General features: G+C 35.9%; 2 protein-coding genes across 7 annotated transcripts in view; one reads left to right on the top strand and one right to left on the bottom strand.

Annotated features, from left to right (window-relative positions):
• The window catches only part of Hers (Histone gene-specific Epigenetic Repressor in late S phase), a 266285-nt gene extending 252362 nt beyond the window's left edge, over positions 1–13923 (top strand). The window contains exons 8-11 of the mRNA XM_074183198.1: positions 2918–4404; positions 6341–6503; positions 6564–6732; positions 9645–13923. Coding sequence (XP_074039299.1) covers positions 2918–4404; positions 6341–6503; positions 6564–6732; positions 9645–9831 — 2006 coding nt within the window. The 3' untranslated portion in view covers positions 9832–13923. The remainder of the gene's footprint in view (positions 1–2917; positions 4405–6340; positions 6504–6563; positions 6733–9644) is intronic.
• A 3899-nt stretch (positions 13924–17822) lies between these two features.
• LOC111513292 (uncharacterized) lies at positions 17823–23633 on the bottom strand. Of its 6 annotated transcripts, none has more exons than XM_023169492.2 (6): positions 22592–23073; positions 20479–20526; positions 20351–20416; positions 20163–20269; positions 19461–19709; positions 17823–18103 (listed from the first exon to the last, which is right to left on the bottom strand). In XM_023169492.2, the coding sequence occupies exons 1-6, from the start codon at positions 22806–22808 to the stop codon at positions 17942–17944; spliced, it is 849 nt and encodes a 282-aa protein (XP_023025260.2). In that variant the 5' UTR covers positions 22809–23073; the 3' UTR covers positions 17823–17941. The 6 variants fall into 6 exon arrangements, with proteins under 6 accessions (XP_023025260.2, XP_023025268.2, XP_074039444.1 ...); XM_023169500.2 differs by having other exon boundaries at positions 20369–20416; positions 22592–23069; XM_074183343.1 differs by lacking the exon at positions 20351–20416 and having other exon boundaries at positions 20163–20271; positions 20463–20526; positions 22592–23065.
• Between the last annotated feature and the right edge of the window lie 873 nt (positions 23634–24506).

Raw genomic sequence — 24506 nt, 5'->3', positions numbered from 1 at the left:
ATATGGTTTCAGCAGGATGGAGCACCACCACATTACCAAGGTAATGTCCGGCAATACCTCGATACAAAATTTCCCAATCGGTGAATAGGGAGGCGAGGAATGGCCAACGCGATCACCTGATCTTTCATCATTAGATTTCTTCTTATGGGTATATGTAAAGAGCAATGTGTACAAAACTAAACCTTCAGATTTGAATGACTCAAAGAATAACGATTACTATTAGGTCGGTCACGCTTGATACGTTAAATAATGTTAGAAGACGGTTTATTTGAGATTAGGATGTTGCCAAGACGTTCGCGGTGAACATTTTGAACATCTACTTCGTTAACATCCATAGTTCTTTTTGTAGTCTACATTTCATTACGTTTTGCATACATTTTAGTTTTTAAGTGTATTTTATCGAATTTCGGTAACCACATGATTTTAATTTATTTCATCTTAATTGTTGCAATGAACTTGAAAGCGATAACATTTTTAAATAGAGAATGAAGAGACCCTTCAAACGATATATCACAGACCTATACTTCCCATTCAAAAAATGGGGGGTTGTACCTGTCATTCGAAAGGAGTTAAAGGTAGGGTGGCACTTTTACGTTGAAGAATGTGAAATTATAATTCACATTTGACGTGTTTCAGGATTTTTTAAAAATATGTACAGTAACCGAAATAATGAATTTATTCCATTTGGCTTTTATACACTGTATAATAGAATAATGCATAGTACACACTTAAATCAAGTGGAAGCCGTTACAACGGTTCATGTGCATATCATAATTTTTCCAATAGCAACCCAAATTTTCTTTACTTCCTACTTTTCACAAAAAAAGTTGTGAGAAACATTCAAGGGAGGCGTTCAAGTTCAAAATTACCTTTTCACAAAGATGTGTAGATCATGCATTGGAGTTACTTTCACACAAACTTTTTTTGTATAAAGATGGGAAAGTATTTTTTCCAAATAATACTCTCTCCTACTAATGTACCCCTTTCAATTCAAACAAGATTCCTTTGACTGGGATTGAATCAAATAAGCACACGAATGTACTTCATCAGTACTTCATCTTTTAATATCATCCAGAATGGTGCTGATGAGGTCATAAGACAAGTGTCTTATTCCGAAACTTTGAAGTCCGTCATTAAGGATTACCGTTACTTTTTCCTAAAATGAAATATCATAACCTATGAACAATATGCATGCATTTTTTTCAGCAACTTTAAGCTGCGGTTTTCTTGCTACAATTGCCATACCGGAATGATCATTGTCATCGTTTTCATGCTCTTTTATTCCCTCTCAATTGAAGGAATCTTCACAGTAGAGGGGGAAGTCAAATCAAACGCTATCTGCTGAAATGATTATTAGAATTGTTCGCATTATCAATGTTATTCGTAACGTTTTTTGGAGTAGTTAATTCTAATTATTCATTTATGCCTTGAACCACAATACGTTTTTTTGAATAATAAGGCATCTGACGCCAAAGACATAAAAAACGGAGTCTACCAAGGTTCGGTTTTGGGACCAATTCTATACTTGATTTATGTGATTGATTTCAAAACTGAAGATGACTCTGAGATTACGCAATTTGTTGACGACGACACATCATTAACGCTCCAAAATAAAAATTACGAAGTTATAGTTGAAGAAATGAAAGTAGCAGAATCGAATGCTAATAGATGGCTGACAAATAACTAACTAATAAAACGCAACATTACTTTTTTACACACAAACAACTGCCTATAGACCAAAAAGAATCGATTAAATTTCTTGGATTCCAAATGGATCCAAAGCTCCCTTGGGAAAAACATGCAGATTTTGTTTGCAAAAAATTGGCAACCAGCATTTATATTATAAGAAGTTTAATGGGCATCTCATCTATTGAAACCATTATCACTGTTTATCATTCACTTTTTATGTCCCCTGGAAAACGCTTTTTATAGTATCAAATTATCTAAGAACAATTTGTTCAGGCCAGTCTCAACACCCTACACAGTAGGTTAATGGACTGACACCTATAAGAAAACAACTACTCCCCTGGCTAATACCACGAAAGGCGTTGGATTATATCCGACAGGTGTCAGTGCAGGATTCTTCACAGAAGTTATTCCTGCATATGCTGTTGGCGGTACAACTGCCGCAATAGATTTTCAATTATTAGAACAGTCTTGCAGACGGGTTTTGGGCTGTTTGGCCACTCGTCAGTGCAAGGTAGTGTATATCATCAACATAAACTCGATGATTTCCGATAATTGAAAATTGAATTCCGTCAGAGTATCGTTCCTCGAACTATGCTGAAGCATACAACAAACAACAGGTTTGTCGTCGCCCCATCTGCCTGTGAACGAGGTAACCAACTGCATATCCGAAATTTGCCCAATTCCTCGTATAAGGAAAGAAAACTTTCACATATAGTCATTGGGCATACTTGAAGACTGGCTATAAATTGATTTATAGCCAGTCTTCAAGTATGCCCACCGACTATATGTGAAAGTTTTATAGTATCGACGAATTCTTATCATTTGACTTCAACACCAACTAATATTTTGAATTTACAATCTACGTAGACAGTGATATTTATATTGAAATTGTTCACATCTCATTTCCTTATTTGTTTTTTTTATTCATTTAGTGTTTTTATGGTATTATTATGGTATGTGATATTTGACAAAACCTTATAACACTATTGTATTTTTCTATGGCGAATAAAGGATATTCTATTCTAAATATATCGCTGATTTTTTTTTAATAATAACATCATCAATGATGCACGGCCCAACCTATCATTTTTATTGTTTCTCTACAGTTTCTGCCAATTGTCCTTTTTATTTATTAACACTGAAAACCTCTTCTTCATTGAATTGATAGAAACATTATTTTTATACGACCTTTTAAGAAAATTCTCCAAAGCTTTCCTCTCATTTCCAGATGCCACATATCAGAATTGCCCTTGTCCAATGCAGTCGTGTCCAAAAAACGTACTTACTGGGCCTCTTACTGGTGATGGTAAGAGGTCTAACATCTCTTCCATCTCGAAAGATTTGATGCCATTACCACCAGTCGCCTTGGCTCTACCCTTCGAACCAACCAGCGCCACCGGTCCTCCAAGCCCGGCCAGAGGTTCTGCGGGAATGCCTCCACCTCCCTCGGCTTCGCCTGCAGGTGCCACCTATCAACCTCCTCCGCCACCCACAAAACAAGAATCTCGCTCCCCGATAGTGCTGGAAGACTGCAAAATCGAGAAGAAAAGGAAAGCTAGAGTCGGAAAAGCCATGGTAAGAAACAACATAGCAGCCAACATGCAAAACACCATGTTATTGATGTGCAACCCCACCCAGAACTACGTGGGTGCAGTTAAGAGAGAGATAGAAAGTCCGCAGGAGAAAGAACTCGTAGAGCAAAAGAAAGAGATCTGTACGTCTGATGAAGACACGAAACCAGTCCCAGAAGTTTTGTCATTACCCTGCCCCAAAATCGAGGAACCCGAGAAAGAGGAACCACAGTTGATCCCGCCAATAGAACTAAAGGAAGAACAAGATCGCGATGATTTGGAAAGAGACGGGAAGAATGATGCAGCATTGCAGAAAGATGAGGAGGAAGTCCTGCAACCGGTGATCAGCACGGTGGCAGAAAACGTGAAAGTTAAAAATATGAAAAGAACACTCTCAATGTCTAAAGAAAAAGTACCTGATTCAGAAGTCGCGCCTCCTTCCACCAAGAAACAGAAACTTGGTTCCTACAAGTGTTTGATAAAAAAGGAATCCAACGCTGTTAGGATTCATAATGGTAAGCGAAGACTAATCGAAGAAACACCAACGGGACAGGTGCAAACAAGAACGAAAATCAAGGACAGCAACCTGGTTAAGAGGAAGCAAAGTGAAATTAAGGAAGTGGTAGCAAAGCGCCCCAGACTGTCCAAACCGCTCATGATGAACAACTTTGCATCTAAATCAAAAGAAAAAATCCTCACCGATGAAACTAAAGAACATCCCAAAATCAAAGCCAGCAAAAAACCCAAAGTCAATTCTAAAGGTGCCGTCACCAAATCAGCTCCAGCAGTACTGGACAATCTGTTCGCGAAAAATAACGTCGAAAGGATAATCGAAAGTGTCGTTAGTGAAGGCTCGATTAGGACAACAGAAGATATTGGTGTCGTGAAACCTGTGGAGAGATGTGGCAAATCAGCGAAAGAGGCTGTTGTGAATAAGAAGAGTTCGAATAACAAAATCGCGGCAAGTAAAGTGAGAGGTGAAATTAACAAAAAAGTTGGAGCTAACAGAAGAAAATCTAAGTGCAAAGAAGAGGTCATTCCACAGGTCATCTCTAAGTTACCCAGGAGGTCATTACAATCACCGAGATGGTCCAATGGATGGATTTGGGAGGGTGAACCTTACGACGCGAAAGTATTCATAAACGTGAGTAGAATATTTATGAATATGACAAGTTACTGACTGATTCAGACTCTTCAGTGGTTTACATTATACAGTAATTTTGCAGCATACCCTTTATAACACTCCAGCAGATTTTTTAGTTTTCCATATTGTGAAAGGTTTGAAAATTTTCAGTCAAATTATCAGAAGAATATTGATGTTACTAATATTTTCTGAAAAAAGTTTGATTGGGTAACAGGATCAACTTTTTCTTAAAAACAATTGTTTTATTGCCGACGTTTCGAATATGATTAAATTCTTCTTCAGGGCTCTGTAACGATGAATTTTCATAAACATACCTTCCACAAAACTTAAACGATTATTATCGTTTCAATTTCACAAGAAATAATGAGTTCTTATCTTATATCACATACAGCAGGTCCAAGTTCTAATGCCTCGGGATTTTCACCCAAAATTAATGTTTTGCAGGTGGTTGATTCATACGATGTCACACAATAATAAATTCTTACCAAATATTTTATTTACGAACGAAGCAAATTTTTCACGAGATGCTGTTATGAACTTTCGCTATGACCATTTTTGAGTCAACGAAAATCCCCATTTTCAGCAAAAACTTTCGCTGAACATTTGAGTAGGAATGCTCGGTAACTACCAAATTGGTACCAGCAAGATTAACAGGTGAATACTTACTACACGGACTTTTTGCGAGATCATTTACCCATTTTGTTAGAAGAAGTACCGGTACTTCTAAGAGGCAACATGTGGTTTATGCGCGACAGGGCTCCAGCTCCTTTTAGTGTTTTTGCTCATTAGCATCTCGAGATCACCTACCCTAATCGCTGGATTGGACGTACCGGACCTCAAAAATGTCCAGCTCGCAGTCTTGATATGAATCCTCTAGATTTCTATTTTTGGGATTATCTGAAGGGTCTTGTTTATAATGTCCAATCCATTGTATAATAGGAAAACGGATTTAATAAAATTTGATTTGATTTGTGAATGACTTGAGGAATCGAATAATTGGCAATTGTAATGTCATAAGGAATACTCTAGGTATTTTTGAACGTGTCAGTGTCAGTTTTCAAAATTGATCTTTTTTTCTTGAAGACGATGCTTGGTATGAAAAAAATACTACACAAAAAGTCAGTGGCGTTTCTCTTTTTTTCTCAATATTGTCGACTGTGGTGCCCACGGGGACGCCACTGGACCTAATAATTCCAATCTAGTTCTGGCTAAATAAGCGCCTTATTACTTCAAATAACTAGCAAATTTCAACGAAATGGGTGTAAGGATATTTAAGTATGATATTTTATAAATACTGTTTTTTTTTAACTTCAACGCCCTGTATATCAGACACGAAGCAACTCTGAACATATGTTCATTGGAACTTTTTTCTTGAAACGACCTAATGAATCACCCACTGAAGTTTCGTAACATAGGTAGGAAATAATCTGTATAACTGTTCCAAAGAAAATAATCAGTGATCTATGTTCTTGTTGAAGATGTTAAAAATTGGGTATATTATGCTATATCGAAAAGGCCTGTTCATTTTTCTAATTATTAACATTAGGTGTCAGTATTTGATTCAAAAGGACTAGATCCATGGTGGTCAAATTGCGGCCCGCAGATCCATGAAGAATTAGTTGGACCAGAACAAATTACGACTTTTACGGCTGGAAATAATTGTGTCAAAGCTATTTTCCGGGTTTTTGACTGTGTTCTGCAGGTTTTTATGCCTGACGTTTCGTCTACTTCTGCGGTACACTCAAGCACTTTAACCGTTACCTCATTGCCTTTGATAATGCCTTCCGCAGTAGTAGACGAAGCTAAAGGCACGAAATCTGCGGACCACGACCAAAAAACCCGAAAAATTGCCTTGTCATTGACATTCTGTCAATGTAGAAGCGTTCAGGTCCCAATCATACAATATCTCAAATCAAATTGTTGAATTTTTTTTCAGAGCGACGAGACAACACTAATCAGAAAATGTTATCCAGCTATGAGACACAAGGCAGGAGATAAAATCGTTCCCAGGGATTGTGTTCTTTTGAAAGCTGGGCCAAGAAAGAACGACCTACCATTCGTGGCAAAGATCGCCTCACTCTGGGAAAATCCAGAAGACGGTAAGCTTGTTTTCAACGTTATCGATTTGTACACTTACGAACTCACAAAACTGTCTGTAGGTGAAATGATGATGTCGCTGCTGTGGTATTATCGGCCGGAACACACAGAGCAAGGGAGGTTACCAACAGACCAGCCTGATGAGGTTTTCGCTTCCAGACATAAGGATTCAAACAGCGTGGCTTGCATTGATGACAAGTGCTATGTGCTGACATTCAATGAATATTGCAGGTGAGAAAAGCACAGTTACATTTCTTCTGGATTTGATTAGGCCAAACTTTCAATGATCAAAAAGGTTCCTAATCACAATAGTATTCATATGATTCGTCACCAGTTATGACCCTTTCAAGCAAATCTGAATCACCGTTGACGTCATTCCTGAGCGATGCTAATGCGACGGTTTTTTTGTTAAAATTCAGCCACACGCTTCATGCCCAAAATTTCCGAAAAAATTGCATGGTATGAGCCAACCGATATGCGGACCTACAGCAACTTCTCTAATAGTTATTCGACAATTCTCTATAACAATTTTCTTCACTAACTCAACGTGTTCATCGGTTGTTGATGTGCTAGTGCGCCCAGTGCGAGCGTCGTCATTCAAATCTTCTCAACTTCCTGTAAAAAGCTTGTACCACTTGTAAAAAAAAAATCTGGCTCAGAGTACAATCACCGTATGCCACTGTCAACATTTAAAGTGTTATTTGAGCACTCAATTCCAATTTTTTCACACAAAATTCGAAGCAAATTCTTTGATCCATTTTTTCGATAGCAGAAAATCGCCGAACACGCAAAACACTTACATCTTTCCTCACCTACAAATTATACATGCTAAACAGCTGAAACTGTGAACATATATTGGAGACGAGTGTACAAACATAAAAAAATCAAATCACTAATTGAATGGATGTAGTCGCGAAATTTGAACATTTGCCTCATTTCATCAGTCAAATTTTCATACTTCTTATTAGATACATCTTTTTACCGCAGATTCGGACAAAAGAGGAACTGAAAATGACAGAATTTGAGTTTTTGAAATATTTGAATTCAACCATATAATTTTTTCTCAATATCAAATATTTTTGAAGTTATGCTGTTTTTGGAGCGTTAGGATGCGATGCGCGCGCGTACACTGTCACGAAAAACGAACACACTGAAGTTAGCTTCTTCTTTAATTTATATGGCTGTTGCTTCTCAGTCGAGCGCATTTGGCCAGACTCCTCCTGACCATAGTGAACAGAAGCTTCGTCTAGGGGCGCAGCTGTCTTGCTCGAGGCAATGCTAAATGTTCTCATTCACTTTTCATTTATAAAAATACTACAAGTTAGCTTGTCAACAATGTAATTTTTAAAAAATCCAACACAATAAGAGTAAAGACATGTCTATGTATGTTTGCGTGAGAACTGGCAACTGTATTCACGATAATTATTCAAATGTTTTTTACTAGACGATTCCAGTACCGCTATTCAGTGTTGCCATTATAAAATTTCCAGGCCTGAATCGACTGACATTTTCTAGGCCTTTTTTGGAATAATTCTTGTCGGAACAGATATAATTTGTAATTTTATAGATTCCTGGATGTTCCCGGATATATGCATCGAAGTATTGAAGTTGAAATGGACAAAAATAAAAAATCCTAGGGAATTTCACTTTTTAGATTGTTTAATTGTTCGAAACCTGTAACCTATATATGTAACATAGCATTTCAGTGTTCAGTTTGTTTTTGTCGAGTAGTTACGTTTTGATAGTGTATTCTGTAGGTGTTGTATATCTTTTTCCATACCATTATCATTACCAGAGGATGTTCCAGGTGCCCTATTGAATGACAATTTATTGATTGAAGACTATTCAGTTGCAGAACTCTAAAGATGGTTACACTTTTTCTATCAGAACGATCCTGTTCTACTGAATACAATAAACAATAAGTGAATACAACAATAAAATTTCATATGGTATATGACATGTGACGGTAAAATGACAGGATTACCGCGATTAAACAACGTAGAAACTTAAAATTCCCTAGGATTTTTTATTTTTGTCCATATCAACTTTAATACTTCGATTTATATATCCGGGAACGTCCAGAAATCTATAAAATTGAAAATTTTATCTGTTCCGACTTTTAATTATTCCAAAAAAGGCCTAGAAAATGTCACTCGATTTAGACCCGAAAATTTTATAGTGGCAACACTGAAAAGGGGTACTGGAATCGTGCATTGACCTTATTGAATGATGCGATCCCATGGTTGCCAACTGCGGTAAAATAATGACATTTGGCGTTTGCTAATGAATGAGTAACCTATCTTTTTGAGTTCCTTCTGTATTTTCATTTTTGGGACAGACCATCTTATATTTCTTCATAGCTGATTCTTCATTCTGGAGCCCTAACTTCATATAGGACGACTGGAAATCTCTTTTCAGACATATTCTGGAAATCAGTTTCTCATTTACCAAAAATGAAAATGCAGAAGGAACTCAGAAAGATAGGTTATTAGCAGATGTCAATGTGTCATTATTTTAACGCAGTTGGTAACCAAGGAGTCGCATCACTTAATGAGGTCAATTATATAGAAATATTTTTTTATATTTGAATAAACTTTATTTCACTAGATAGTGCTTTATAATAATTCTTTCAATGTATTAAATGCATTTTTTTCTATTATAAGTGTATTTTTTTTCTACAAACGTAGAAGGATAAAATGTTTAGAAAGATGTTTATCTTGTTATATCAGAGAAGTATAACTTCTTACATGCGTTCATAGCTACACACAGACTATTTTTTTATAACTATAAAATGACTAAAAGTTAAAACTGAAACCACCTCTGGTGTGAAATAAAATCGAAACGAGCACTTTTTACAATCACCAGAAATGCAATACTTTTCTCGACGCCGCATTCCACTATACAAGTCGGTGTTTTAAATGAAGAAAATTTCGTAAATGATAATTATGTTTACAATGGCAGTATTAGATTCACAGAAATAGGAACAAAAAATAAGTCAAATATGTGTCATAGCTCTGTATCCTGAATTGATACTTTGCTGGTTTAGAAGTTTATGTTCTTTCAGAAACCATTTATCATCCATTTTTTTGTTGAATCGATCTGACTATATTTGCTGTTATTAATTATTCAAAATATTTTTGAAGGTACCGCAAAAGATATAGAAGGGTTGAAGCAGGCATAGAAGAACCGTTACCGTGCATTCCCAATCCAGAACCGTATCCCAGGAGTCACAGGCAACCTCCACCTAGCCAAATATCACCAGACATGGTATTCTTCTGTCGAAGGGTGTACGACTTCAGGCAGAAAAGAATCATGAAAAATCCCACATAAGTCCCTTTTTTTTATTTATTTTGTTATTTGTTGAATATATCATTTTATTTTACTGTTTTAATCAAGTCATTTTTTTAGTACCGACGGGTACAAGAATTTTATTGATGTTTCTAAATAATCAAAAACAAAAAATCATAAGACTTCGGGGTTCCGACAATGACAGCATTTTATATCACAAAAGTTAGGTTAACATTTTCCAAAAAAATTAATAAAGAACCCAAAAATAAATTTTAGTCGTCTAAATTTGATACATATACATATTGTTGCGAAAAAGTAAAGGGAACATTTGTATTATATAAAAGTTAGTTATCAATAATGTTGTATAGAATATAGAGATTATATATTTAACACAAAAAAAGAATATTTATAATTAGTCAATAGTCTACGCTGGTATAAATGGTGTGTGCTTTTATAGTTGTAGTTGTGTTTTGTCAATGTCGTCTCTATCAGATCTTTTATATTTATTGATGTAGGGATACTTTGTACATATTTCTCGTATTATTCTTCAGTCACATCATCAGGCAAGAAGCTGTGAATCATCAACATAAATCTGAACCCGGGGCATATAAATTACATGAGGGTGTCTCAAATAGAAACAGTTCCATATTTCCTTTACAAATTAACGACGGAATCAAAGCAGGAAAATGTTTCTGAATTGTGAATAACCTAAAAAATACCGTTGAGAACTCTCGAGCATTCCTCCTGTTCTTCCCCACATAGTTTGGCGTGAATTTATATTTTTTCAGAGTGAAATATGATTCTTCGTTCACCAGTGATTTCCGAAGTGCGCGCTGCGGCTGCCCGGGGCGCCGAAATGCGTCATAAGGGTGTCAAGATGCGTCATAAGGGTGTCAAGATGCGTCATAAGGAGCGCCTGAAAATAGATGTAATCGAGTAATCATAGATACAATTTGAAATGTGAATAATTTTTTTACTATCGCAGTCTTCCCTCAACTCGAACAAGTCTTCTGAAGCAACTATCCTGGTAATTGGATTTTATATCTGTGCTGTTGTTTCAGTATATTCAAAACCCGTCAAGAAAGAATAATTTCTACTTGAATTAAAATGAATATCTGTTTGTTTCAGAACTTTTTTTCTCTATAAACTATCTATATACTCATTCTATTCTAATTCTTTGTTGATGTGCAATTTGTTCCTTTGGAAGTTGCTTGCCTTTTGTCCTACCTTGGCTTGAATTTGCAGATTGTCATGATGATGAATTACATGACTTCTTAACTCTCTAACACTCGTCATTTATACCATTAGATGTGACGTTTGATAATCCGAGAAGTACGCATTTTGATAGTAAAATGTGTAATGAAAAATATAATCTGTTGAAAGGTCCTTCGCATCCTGATGCTACCACAAGTTAAAATGCTTGCCTGAAATAACTATCAACTTTCAAAATAATTTTGATCATGAAATTAAAATAATCGAACAATTTGAAAGCGAGTAATAAAAACTAATTATTTTTGCTTGTTAGCTTTTTTCATGCTTAGTAAATATCTTCATTGCAAGCACCACTCCCAAACACCAGTAAAGTCTATGGACTGCAAGACAATGACAATGTCAACTTTGACAGTTCTTGTACGATTTCCATACTTTCAGTTATCAATTATGACTGTTGTCTTGATCAACCACAATACAAAAAATGCGACAGAAAAAGTTTTAACATTCGGGAATGAAATGAAAATTTCTGTATGGTTTTCGCGAAACTAATTTTTCTTATCAAAGAGATCGTATAAATTAGTTGGCGGTAAATGTGAGATCAACCAACGGGTTCGTTGTCTTTGTAAGTTTACTGCCCCGTAAGTCAACTAATTTATTGGCCAGATAAATGATTACATGAGCCTCACTGAAATTTATCACCTTTGCAGATAGAGATCGCTTTTTCAAGAATGAAAATTTTCCTATTTTGCTGTCACTATATTTTTTATATTGTGTTTGGTCAGGAAGAATCCAGTCATAATTAGTATATAACTTTATGTAGGCTGTTCAACAATTTTTGGCGAATTACTCACCCCTTGAGTTTTCACTTTTCCATGATTATCACAGCATTTGCCTAAAACATATTTTTTACTCCGGGACTATGAAAATAATTCATTTTCAGAAGGTATCAAATGACCCTGAAAATTCAGCATGGGCCTGCAGGCTAATCGGATGCTGATGAGGAATGTTCCTCAATTTGGGTTATTACAGCAAATGCAAGTTTGAACAAAATAAAGTTGAGTTTATTTCATGAGTTTTTCAAATTCACTTCGAAAAGTATTCAAATTGATGTTTCAAATGTTAGGTTTTAATTTTTAAAAGAATTTGTTTCTAATTCACATATTGGCAACAGCGCCTATATCAAGTTGAAATAATTTATACGTACCTAGATATCCTACTTTAAAAAAGGAAAATTATCTTTATAAATCAACAATTAAGGCAAAATATATATTATAGTTCAATACCACCTCCACAAGCCACATAAACAACAGTTGTTTTGTTATTTATTTATATAGAGGAAGATAGGTTAGGTGCACAAAATGTCATATGAAACAGAATGTCTCGGAACTCGGAACATAAGTAAACAGAACAGCACGCCTCTGAAATATGTCGTCTTTGTTTGTCTCATACAGGTAACAGATTCATTGTCCTTTATTAGCTATGACCGATGTAGCGAAATGGTGAAATAGAAACGAATCCCTTTAAAAGTTGAATGCATTATTTCATTCCTTCTTTTTTAAGTATTTAAATAATTTTTTAAAGAAAAAGGTTGAAATGATAAGATTAAAATGCGTTGTTTTAGAGCTCTTTTATGAAAACTACTTGACTTTCATCAGGAGGAACATTCCCCATTCTGTCCAGCTTTTCATGACGATAATTATACAGTTTTCACAATAAATTTTATTCAAGACCCGTTTCGCTACATACTAGCTTCTTCAGTAGAATTGGTACATCAAACTATTCTACAATGTCTTTCATATAACAGTAGGTGATTACAAAACTTGATCAGAAGAAACTGGTAGTTTTTAAAAAACTAATTACAACACAATTTTATTTCTAGGAAAACAGATAATTTATAAATATGGTAATTATTCACATTTTATGACAGCAAGTTCAATAATGTTTGCCATCATTGATTTTCAGAGATTCCCGCAGGGAATCCTTTACTTTCTGTATGTAATATGTTGAAGTCCATGTTGAAACCATGGTTGTTCTCTTTAACATGGACATTTCAACATGGACTACAGCATATTGAAAAGGGAAAATAAAGGACAAAAATCAAACCTGCAAACATTCAAAATATAGCAAAGGGTGCCTTGAATGAAATTCATTGAGAAAATTGTGAAAATTTTCATCAAGTAATTTCATAATTTATCTCCAACTGGTCAGCTATAAATATAAATGGAAAACTTCTTTTTGCTGCAGTGATAGATATTTTCAGAATAGCTTTTAATATTATTGAATTTGATTGTATTTGTTTGATGTCAAATTTCAAAAGATTAACTTCAAACTGAAAATATCTGTTTTGAGTGAAGTTTAAACTGTTTGATGAAGCGATGAATTTCCTTTGAATAAATACATTATCCGGAAACAACTATTTTTTCATTACACATTTCATAAATGAATCGTCTTTGAGTCACGAACTTACAAAGCATTTCTGTAGTCGCAATGTTTTCAAAGTGTTGACGTAATTTTTCGGAAACATCTTAGTACCTACTATTTTTACATTGTTTAGTGTTATGTTTTTTTTTATTGTAATTGAGTTTTGAATTTTATCTTTAATTTATGAGTAATATATTCTTGAAGCTCCTTGAGCCTTAAAAATAATTTTAAATTGTAGCCAAAGTTAACGTTATTACTATTTCTATTTATTATTTTTAATTATACGTAACTTAACCCAACATAGTTGATTCCTTATTTATATTATTGTAGATCCTTTTTTCTAAATAGCGTAGATGTCCAGGTATTATTTCTATTAAGATTATGCCTTTTAGGTGCCTTTTATACTTGTCTGATATTCAAAAACCTGCTTATGTTTTGTCATCTCTGTATAATTCATCAGTTTGTCTGGTCACCCATTTCTCAATAAATGTGTGAGAAGCATTAAGTGTCTTTTAATTCAACCTGCCAGGAAACCTTTTCTGAATGTTTCCCGGTACAGCCATTAACCAACAGATACAGTACGGGTCAATGGTAACAAATACGCATTCAGAAAAAATGTGTACCATTCAATTCTATTGAGGGTGGGGAGAATTTTGAAAGTCTATGCTGTCTGTTCAAAAAAATTAAGTGAATTTTCATTTTTCTCAACTTGGCATGCTTTCTTTGGTCTTGGCTCTCCTAGGCGATTAGACGATTGGTCATAAACATATACCTACCCATGATTCGTCACCAGTTATGACCATTTTAAGCAAATCTGGATCTCCGTTGACGTCATTCAACAATTCATAAGCGATGCTAATGCAACGGTTTTTTTTGTCATATAAGAAAAGCAGATATAATAGTCGTAAAAAATATATTTTACCCAAAGATACATCAATTCACAATTGATGTTAATGAATAAACCATCACCCTTTTCCGTTCTGGATATAAACAACTAAATGAATAACAAAGCTCTCGCCTGGCTCGCTCGAGTTGACTAACTATGACCGACTAATTCCCATTCAATCTCTAGGGCCCGTGTTTTTTTTCACCCATGTCGATAGTGGTTTCTTACAGTTATTTAGTGATTTTGTTATGATTTGCCATAGATAGACATATACTTTATTATCCAAGAAAATACAATCTTATTGACAAAGCTTGTTGAAAAATTTGGTATTTATACTTCAAAGTATAAAAGAAAAGAAACAATTCAAAAACACAAATACCCAGAAACACAATTTGAGCAAAACTAAGTTCTCACATCTAATACATAAATTATAACAATAGAAAATAAAATTTAACAAAGTTTGTAGACAATAGTTTATATAGTCCCTTTCAAAAGATGTAAATAACAAATATACACAATTTGAACAAGTTCACATGTCATGACAATAAAATAAGATATATCCCAGTATAAAATATAATTTAAAGTATAGGTGTTGATATAAACAACAAAAAAAACACCTATATCAAATCACAGCAAAGTTCCATTGTAATATTCATCCATATTGTAGTACGCTTTAGTTGCAAGGGCATCTTTAACAAGATTTCTGAACTTTTTATAGCTTTTTTCCTTCCTAATTTCGTAATGTATGTGATTATGTAGCTTTTTACTTCCATAAATTAAAGAATACTTTGTCTGGCTTATTTTTGGAACAGGAAGATGTATTTTATGTTCCGTTACTTGCAGGGTTATGTAATTTGTATGTTCCGGAGAAAACTAAATACCTTTAGCTTTCTACTGTGATGTGATCACTTGAACCCTTTTTACGTATAAAATATTTTGTCAAAAACTCCAGACTCACGGCACTCTCGATAATGAAATATCAAAGAATACAAAGCCGGTAGAACCTCAGAAGTGGCATTTTCGTGTCACCTAAAATGTTTAGTACTTACCTTGACCACCAGAGGACAATAGTAGTACTATGCCAGTATTTAATGTGGATATCAACAGAATTGGGTAATTAGAAGTCCCTGAAAACTAGTCAGTCGGTATCGAAGACGGGATGTACGCCGAAATTCAATTAAATTAGAAAACCTACTGGTTTGTCAGCGGCTGCTACCCAGTTTACCGACCAAGCGTCTTCAATTTAATCAGGTTGGAGCCCAGCTCCCTTACCCTTTCAGCTGGTTTTTGTCGAAGAAGGACAAATGGGTTCATGACTGAGGGGATGTTGGCGGCATGAAGTCCTCAGAAATCAGTGCCGCCCTTCACGGGGTACCCCTACCTGGCTGGGGTGGGATGGATGAAAAATCTATTCGTCTGTTAACGGGGGACATGAGGACAGAGTGTCGGGGCCTTATCGGGAGGGGTCGTCTACAGCATAATCTATAGCTTCCCTAACTAACGGATTTTCGTAAGTTTCCGCACTATCAAAAACTCGCCGATTCCTCGACTGAATGGACTGCCGAATGGAAGGTAGCTGCAAATCTCTGCGGATGGCTTCATTCCGCACGAACCAAGGAGCATTTACAATCATCCTCATTAACTTATTTTGCAATCTCTCCAGAATAGAGATATTATACGTAGCCGCTTCTCCCCAGACGCCTGAAGCATACATGATGACAGGCTTGAACATCGTGTTGTAGATGGTAATCTTGTTTTTCAAGCTCATTTTTGAGTTTCTGTTGATCAAGGGGCACAGACTTGCAATTCAACCCTCGATCCTTCATTTGACGTACATAATATGCGGGTTCCAAGTGAGCCTACGGTCTATTAGAAGGCCGAGGTACTTTACCCGCGCTTGCCAGTCAATCTTCCTTCCAGAGATTCTCACTTTTCTGGCCGGATAAGATAGCAATCTTCCCATGATTATCGCCTGAGTCTTGTCCAGATTTACTCAGATCTTCCAATCGAGGTACCAGCGCTCGAGGTCGTCCAATGCATGTAGACGACGCCGAGCTATCGACCCATGGAAGACGAGAGAAGAGCCGTGTCGTCGGCGTATAAGGAATTTTTACATGCTCGGGCCTCGGAAGGTCACTGGTGTAAAGTGAGTACAACGTCGGAGAGAGCACGGCCCCCTGTGGCACTCCAGCGAGGATCTCTCTGTCGTCAGACAGAGAGCCCTCTACTCTAACCTGAAATGTTCTCTTTCAGGAAATACCTAATCCACCGGATCAGGCCCCGAGACAGGTCCATCGCGATTAATTTGTGCAGAAGGCCTTCGTGCCATACACGGTCGAAGACCTTCGAGATGTCTAACAGTATAATGTGCACTTTTTTATTAGTGTTTAAGTCGTGGATTGCTACCCAGTTATATTGGTATTGGTAATCACATTAAATACTGACATCGTGCCGTTATCGCCCTCTGGTGGTCAGACTTACAGAATACATTTGAAAGTAACACTGTTTGACAATGTCAAATTGGTACTTCAATTTTCAGTGTTATTTATATCAGGGAATAAATTAATATTGAGGATTTTTTATCTTATGCTCCATAAATTAAATATCTGAATAAAATGCGAGCGACAAATTTCGATTCTTTCTTCATCTATCAACATAATGTACAAAGTTGGGTCGATCCCACAGGCCTGTAAGAATAAATAAAAACGAGGGGTTATTAAAACGCAATCGTTTTATGCCCTTGAAAATAAAAAACTTATCTATTGCAGATGTTACTGATTTAGTTCTCTTTCACTCTTTTCGAAATTCATTCAAAAAATTAAAAAAATCTAACAAATAGTGGCGGAGATATGATAGTTCGAAATTCAAACATCAAGTAACTCCGCAACCGGTTATCGAAATTAAAAAAGTGGAGGTCGTTGTATATACAGAGAGAATTGAAATACCTTTCATACGAAATGTCATAAGACACTCCTTTTCTTTTGAAAAAAAAGTTTATAACGCAATTTTCAGCCAATTTTTCTCTACGAAATCAAATTGAACCAAAGCGCTGCCAAAACAGCCCGAAAAATTGAAGTACCACCAAAAAAAGACTATGGTTACTGTATGGAGGTCAGCAACTGGGGTGACTACCATTTTTTTAAGCCCTTCGATGACACTCTCATCAGTAATACTGCCTCCAGTAAGGACCAGGCAAAAAACAGACTTCGTCGACTTCATCGAATCCCGATTACACACAATTTTCATGCTGACTGAATTAATCGACTTGTTTTACGTTGGCAAAAGTGCAATGATTCAAATGGAGCTTGATTCGCCATTATATTACAGTTCGAAGCAGAATCATAAAAATGGACAAAACTTTTGAAACAACCGATAAATGAGACTCGACTGTAAAATTATGATTTTGATCATGTGTGATTGACTTCGCAGTTAGTGAGTTATGGATGATTTTGTCTGTTTACCCAACTAGGATCTGTTAAATAATTGACGCTTTTTTCAATTGTCAAAAAAAAAGTTCTGATATTTTGAGTTTTTTTATTTTAAATTAGAAGGTTACATTAATAAAAGAATGTATGTGTTCAGGAAAAAATCCAATACTGGGAATAAATTTTGCTACTCAATATATGATGGCAGCTATGATTCTTTTTTGTTTTTGGTACATCTACACTGGTTTCTATCCCATTCTGTCCCAGTAGTACAAATGTATTGAAATTTGCATTCACACAAACATTTGTCTCTATTCCAGACAAATTTGCCATGATTTGCAATCTTCTTCTGACAAAGATGATGCTCCTTCTGAAAAACAAACACATTTCATGGAATTATATACTCAAATTCGGAATCCGTGCTAAGGAAAATGCATTTCAAAAGGTAACTCGCGCATTCACCCATTCGCTCTCACATGCATACACATACATTCTTATATGCGTTTACTCACATACAACTATGCTCAATCACACACAAGCTGAAGTAGAGTAGGTATACACAAGACAAATCTCACAACATGTAAATAACAGATTAAAATGACTTGTGTTAAGTAACAAAAAAAGTGCGAAAGGTACTGAACCAACAAAAAAATGAGGATGAATCACAATTTTAATTAATTTTGATTTAACAGAACCAAAACCCTGAAATGGAGGATTTTTGGAAATGAAAGAAATTTAAGAATCAAAAACTGTCTCACTGTCAAAACTGACATACACCCACTTGAGTTTCTCACACCATAAATTGCTTATCTGCTCAATCAATTCACATTTCAACTCAAATTGTCCAAAACTGGAAAAAGCTAACGGATTTGAGTACAAGTTGAACAATAGGATCTTTGGATCTGAGTATAGCCATTCTAGTAGGCCATTCTGAATCTCTTGGTCAGTCCACTTGACTTGAAGACGGTTGCTTTGATAACCCTTCTTCAATTTGGTTTAAGAAGACTCATGCACTTCTCCTACATTTCATAAAAGGCCTACATCAATGTTGGCCTTTTATGAAATGTCATCCAACAGCTCAAGCAGCTGCCTTCAGAAAAACTACTTCAATGCCAACTCAGTCAGATAGGCACACTAAAGTACAAGTACAACTGTTTAATTCCCAATAAGGTGTATTATTTCTAAGTTTTCTCTTTGAGTTTGTACAGCTGTTTGTACTGTTCTATATGGTGAAACCAAAAAAGCAATAATGTTTTTTGTTATCGTCAGTTCCGATGTATAGTTTGTGCTGACAGGAGGTAACCTCTTTACTGAGGTTATTTGAGTGGCGTTGTACCACTATTAGCTGAGTAAATGTCCTTCTTGGCATCCGGATGAAGAAGAATACTGTGAACTACAGGCTGCACATCCTCTCCTTGTCCATAATGTAATTCTGTGTTGAGATGAACCATTTAACATTTGTCCACTCCGAATTCTATACTGATTACATAAAACCTCTTTTCCAAGGACATAAACTCTCAAATCGCCTATTGATTCAATAACTATTTTGAAAGCTCTCCCAGACTCCTAGTTGAAGACCTTTTGGTGGAGAGAAAGGCATACTATCACTGTGCCAATTTGCAGCCAACAGTTTTATCTATTTTATCGTAACCTTTGCAGTTGGGAGTGTTTTCATTTTTGTTCAGAAATTATTCTACAATGACACTTAGAAAAAAAAAGTCACTCACTTCGTTGATGCATTTACATTTGCAAAATTTCTTATCGAAAACTTGACTTGGCAAACACTTTATGTTCTCTTTATCACATCCACATTTACATTTGATGTCTTGAGGTATCACGACACGGGAACATTGATAGTTTCCAGAAACAAGAACTGCTACAGCCATTGAAATATTTTTCTTTTCTACTGATAGGCACGTTTTTGTACCAGAACAGCCGCCCGAACACAGTTTAGTACTTATTTTTTCTGGGAGTACCTGAAAATAATCAAAAACATGTTTGAATAATCTGAAATATCATTATGAAATAAATATAGTTGAAATACGAATGTGAAGATGGGAATTAATTTTTTTGCCAAAACGCATCATTTTCAAAGGAAATAAAAAGCCGACTTTTATTTTGAAATAAAGGATCAAGAAACAATAATAAGCGTCATAGGACATTGACTCTACATGGGCTAAGTCTCGGGCCTTACATATAGATGGCGCTAGCCTTACTGCTGTTTCAGTCCATACTAACCTCCAAAAGAAAACTGTTGAAATTTCACGATACTCTACTAATAAGTTTGTGAATTATTGTGCTAAGAGTGACACTACTTTTGTTATTTTCAAAACAATTAGTTCCATCGTCTTTTATAAGAAATTATTATGATTGACAACTCATGTTTTCTCAGTAGTGTCAGAGTCATGATCAACATTTCTGTGTCTTACCTTACCTCCTTCGTACTTGATGTCTACAATTGTTGCTCTGGGCTTACACTTCACTTTCTTAGACATTGCTTTCATATTCTTTTGAAATTCTTTAGATGAGCATACCTCTGAAACATGTTATCATTTATAATTTCATATAGTTTAAAATGAGTTTAGAGTTTTTATAATGCACAAATCACAATAAGTACCTTTCCCTTGTGTTTTACCTTTTGGTTCTACGGAAAACGCAGGCATTCGTAATCGGGGACCATTTTCTGAAATAAAAAAGTTTTTATAATGCACAAATCAAAATGAGTATATTTCCCTTGTGTTTTACCTTTTGGTTCTACAAATAAGGCAGGCATTCGTAATCGGGGACCATTTTCTGAAATGAAAAAAAAATTAAAATATTGAAGATAGGAAAATTTGTTACACTAGGTGTTGCTCACAAAGAGATTGGTCTGAAATGCTTTCACCTCTAATTGAAACAATATATTAATCAATTTTCTCCTCATAAACCAGTTCACAAAATATTAATCAATCAATCAATTTATTCATTTCAAATACATATTCTTGTCTATAATGGATGTTACATAGGTCGGATTTTTTTTCTTCCATTGATACATTAAGCATATTAAGCATAAATTTCACTTACATTTATCGAACATAAAAGTGACATTTTCAACGCTTTGGCATTAAAATGATGTTCAAATGCCTATGCGTTAAAAAATAACTGTTCCTGCATAAGTAACCGACGAAAAAAATACAGTTATGAATTAACTATAAAAGAAAGTTACTGTAAGTGTATTTTTTTTAAATATAATTGAAGACAAATATTGAGTTGTTTCAAAAGTTTTGATCTCTTCTGAAAGTCATCCACTCTGGACTCTAGCCTGACCAGATGAACTGCAGCTTCTCTTTAAATTCAGCGACTCAAGTGCGGTTAGTATTTGTGTTTATAAGATGTTCGTTAACAACTTATAACACTAATTTAGGCATGTTGTCAATCTGTAATTCTTAGGAATCGACAAATCTCCGTTTTGCGGATAAGAACGGTCCGCTCCTCGACAAATCAATCCGGAATCTGGTGCTCTCCGTCCAGCTATGAGTTGGAACTTCTGGCCAGATGGCGGTGGGTGCTTGGTAGTTTTTTCCACCAATAATTGTTCAGCCCACTGGAGCAGCAAAGTTCTTGGAACCTACAAGGACTTTTTGAAAGTGATCCGTGCTGACGAATGCTTCGAACTACGCTAGGGCTGGAGTGGCTGCGAGTGTTCATAGATGCCCTTCCAGAAAGATCAGCTGTCGGCGGATTATCCACAACACGCAAAGGCTCTTGGAATAAGCGAGAAGGTTTCTCGCGGGACCTGATGTTTTCCGCGATACTTCTCGCTAGTCTCACTAGTGACTTCTTAGCAGCCATTAGCATTTGTATCCTATCAAGGCAGAGCTGTTTGGTGGTCAACAGTACGCCTTGACTTAAAGTGTGATGAATACGTCGTAATTTGGCGGCTATTCGCCGCACTGCGGGCGTGAAAGGCCTGTTGGCGGCCCTGTAATCCATCACACATTGGATACGAGACGCGTGTTGTCTCGCCGACGTGATCTTAGCCTCCATCTTGTGTACACGCCGTTCAATCTACCGAATCGCAAGGCCGGGATTTCGTCATTCCGATTCGGAAAACGAGCGGAAAACAAGCCAGTTCTTGTGGCTTCAGGGGCCTAATTCTGTGAAGCGCCCTGCGTGTTCTGTTTGACTCCATTGGTGGTATGATGCGAGTCACCTCTCCAGCCGTGCCAACGGGTGGTAGAACTGTCACTTCTACCACTTCGTTAGCAGGCTGGGAAGGAGCTATATAGTCCTGCCGCCGAGGATATGATACGTAATCTCTAAGATTTTGGGCAGAAAATGCGGCATGCTCCGGATGCGTTTCACACCACAGAGCATGCAATCTCGCCATGTACCCTCTTTGCGCGGGCTCACTACTCTCGTAGCAATGCATAAGGCCATCTCTCAGCTCATGCGTCCAATCAAAGCGTCGGTTGTCATTGCTAGGGTTGTCATGGGTAGGCAAACCATCATTATGGGCCCCACTACCTTACATCCGACCCCTCCGACTACCAGGAACCGAGTTTTGGGTCTACCGGCTGGTTAGCTCTGTAGAACCACGTTCTCCTTCCCGGGTACGCCTGGGCTGCCGGTCCGGTTTTTCACCAGTTGTTCAGGTAAGTGATGGTACAACTCACCAAAGGCCTCAGGTGTTAGTGGCTAACCCTGCTCCAAATGTGTTCATTATTATTATTGAAACATTTTCAATTTCACTTTCAAATACACTTTTTTGTAGTAGTTTTACCGAGCGCCAAAGTGATACGTTTTTGCATGAAACAATGTAAGAAAATATTAATTTTGAGTTAACATTTCAATGTGGAAAAGGCTAAGTTAACTATACCTGGCAGACTGGGTTTATCCGTTAATCTTCTTCCTCTATCCACAATATGCATTTTCTTATCTGTCTGGGGAATGAATATTTCATGCTTCTGAAAATCCAGCTCAAACTGTTCACTACCAATATATTCTCTCATGATTCTGTGTTTATCATCGATACACACCCATTTACACCCCAAAACGACATTCGCGAAAACAACAATCACTAATATCTTCAACATCTCTTTCTTGTTCGAGTAACGCTGAACCTCTTAGAATGAGCCGTAAGATGAAAATGACTAAAATTAGATCCGCATCAAAGTGCGTCAGTACTAGAACGGTGGTTTTTATAGAAAATGTTTATTTAAAATGATTCTTGATTAAACAAAATCCATGTGTTTCTATGCGTGATTGATTTTCCTCCGGGACTTATCACTATTTCCCACAAACCACGACCTTGGAAATATAAACATGCCTTTTAGTGGTTTACTATCACACTGGTGAAAATGGAAGTTGGTAATCAAAGTATACCTCACAGTTAATGTGGATCATGGAAGCAAGTGATATTGCAACTAACCAAAAGTCACCATCATCAGGGGACGACTAACACTGTCATATAAACGAGTGCATAAGTCAATGTTATTTTCCTGATGCATGGAAATGTGCAAAAATTATACCCCTACCAAAAAATAATCAACCACAAAATTTTAATGATTTGAGGTCAATAAGTATTCTTCCGACATGTTCCAAAATTATAGAGAAAGTAATGGAAACTCAAATGCGCTATTTCATCAATCGTTACAATATTTTGCCATATAGTCAGGTTTTAGGAAAGATTACAGTTGTGCAACAGCATTATTAGATATCTAAGATGACATAATTGAAGCTATAGATAAAAATAAAGCCACTATTTCGATTCAGTTGGATTATTCAAAAGCATTTGACACCATCAATCATAAAATACTTTGTACTTTATTACATTTTTTTGGGTTCAGTGATGCATCAGTGATGTTGATATCATCTTATCTAGATAATAGATTACAAAAAGTACAGATTCATGATATTTACTTGGAGAGAAGTTAAAACATGAGTACCCCACGGCAGCATTTTAGGCCCACTTTTCTATACCCTCTATACTGCCACATTTATCAAGAAGATGAAGTCTTGTAAATATCACCTTTATGCAGATGATTCTCAAATATATTTATTTTTCAAATCTTCAGATATAGGTCAAGCAGTAACCGATATAAATTTTGATTTGAATACGATTCTAAAAGTGTCCACTGATCAATCCAAACAAATTAGTAGCTATTATTTTTGGAAGTGATAGCATCAGGAAAGAAGTAAAAACCATAGTTTGAAAATGGGAAACTCTGAGATACAATTTAGACCGTATTCAAAAAATTTGGGGTTGTTTTCAGATTATAAACTAAGATTTCATGAACATATAACCTACAAACTTAAAATTGCTTATTCATCATTGAAACTCATATATCCCCATAGACAATATTTGGATGTAGATGTCAAGAAAATGCTATGTGATTCATTAGTTTTATCTCATTTCAACCACTGTGACGCTGTTTATCATTCATGTTCAGACATGTATTGTATTAGGTTAATATTTGGGATCAGAAGAAGGTCCAGAATTTTACACCAATTAGCAGATTTGAAGTGTTTGAATATGTTTAGTCGTAGACGTTTTCATGCAACATGCATATTCTTTAAATATTCAAATATAGGAATCCACCCTACTTATATGAACATTTGTCTTATATAATAGATATCCATAACCTGAATTTGCATGAAAAGGAAATATTCAAACGATCTTTTTCCTATAATATCTCCTCCACAATAAATTATCTCCATAAATGAGAAAACAATTGTTTTAACATGTCAGAAACTGTTTTTAAAAGTAGATTTAAACAGCATCGTTCAGCATT

The sequence above is a fragment of the Leptinotarsa decemlineata genome, unplaced genomic scaffold (assembly GCF_025532065.1).
Source record: "Leptinotarsa decemlineata unplaced genomic scaffold, Ldec_3_MD MMD2_tig00026336_RagTag_RagTag, whole genome shotgun sequence".
NCBI classification, from domain to species: domain Eukaryota; kingdom Metazoa; phylum Arthropoda; class Insecta; order Coleoptera; family Chrysomelidae; genus Leptinotarsa; species Leptinotarsa decemlineata.
The sequence above is the reverse complement of the archived record's forward strand: the minus strand, read 5'-3'. Positions and strand labels throughout refer to the sequence as shown.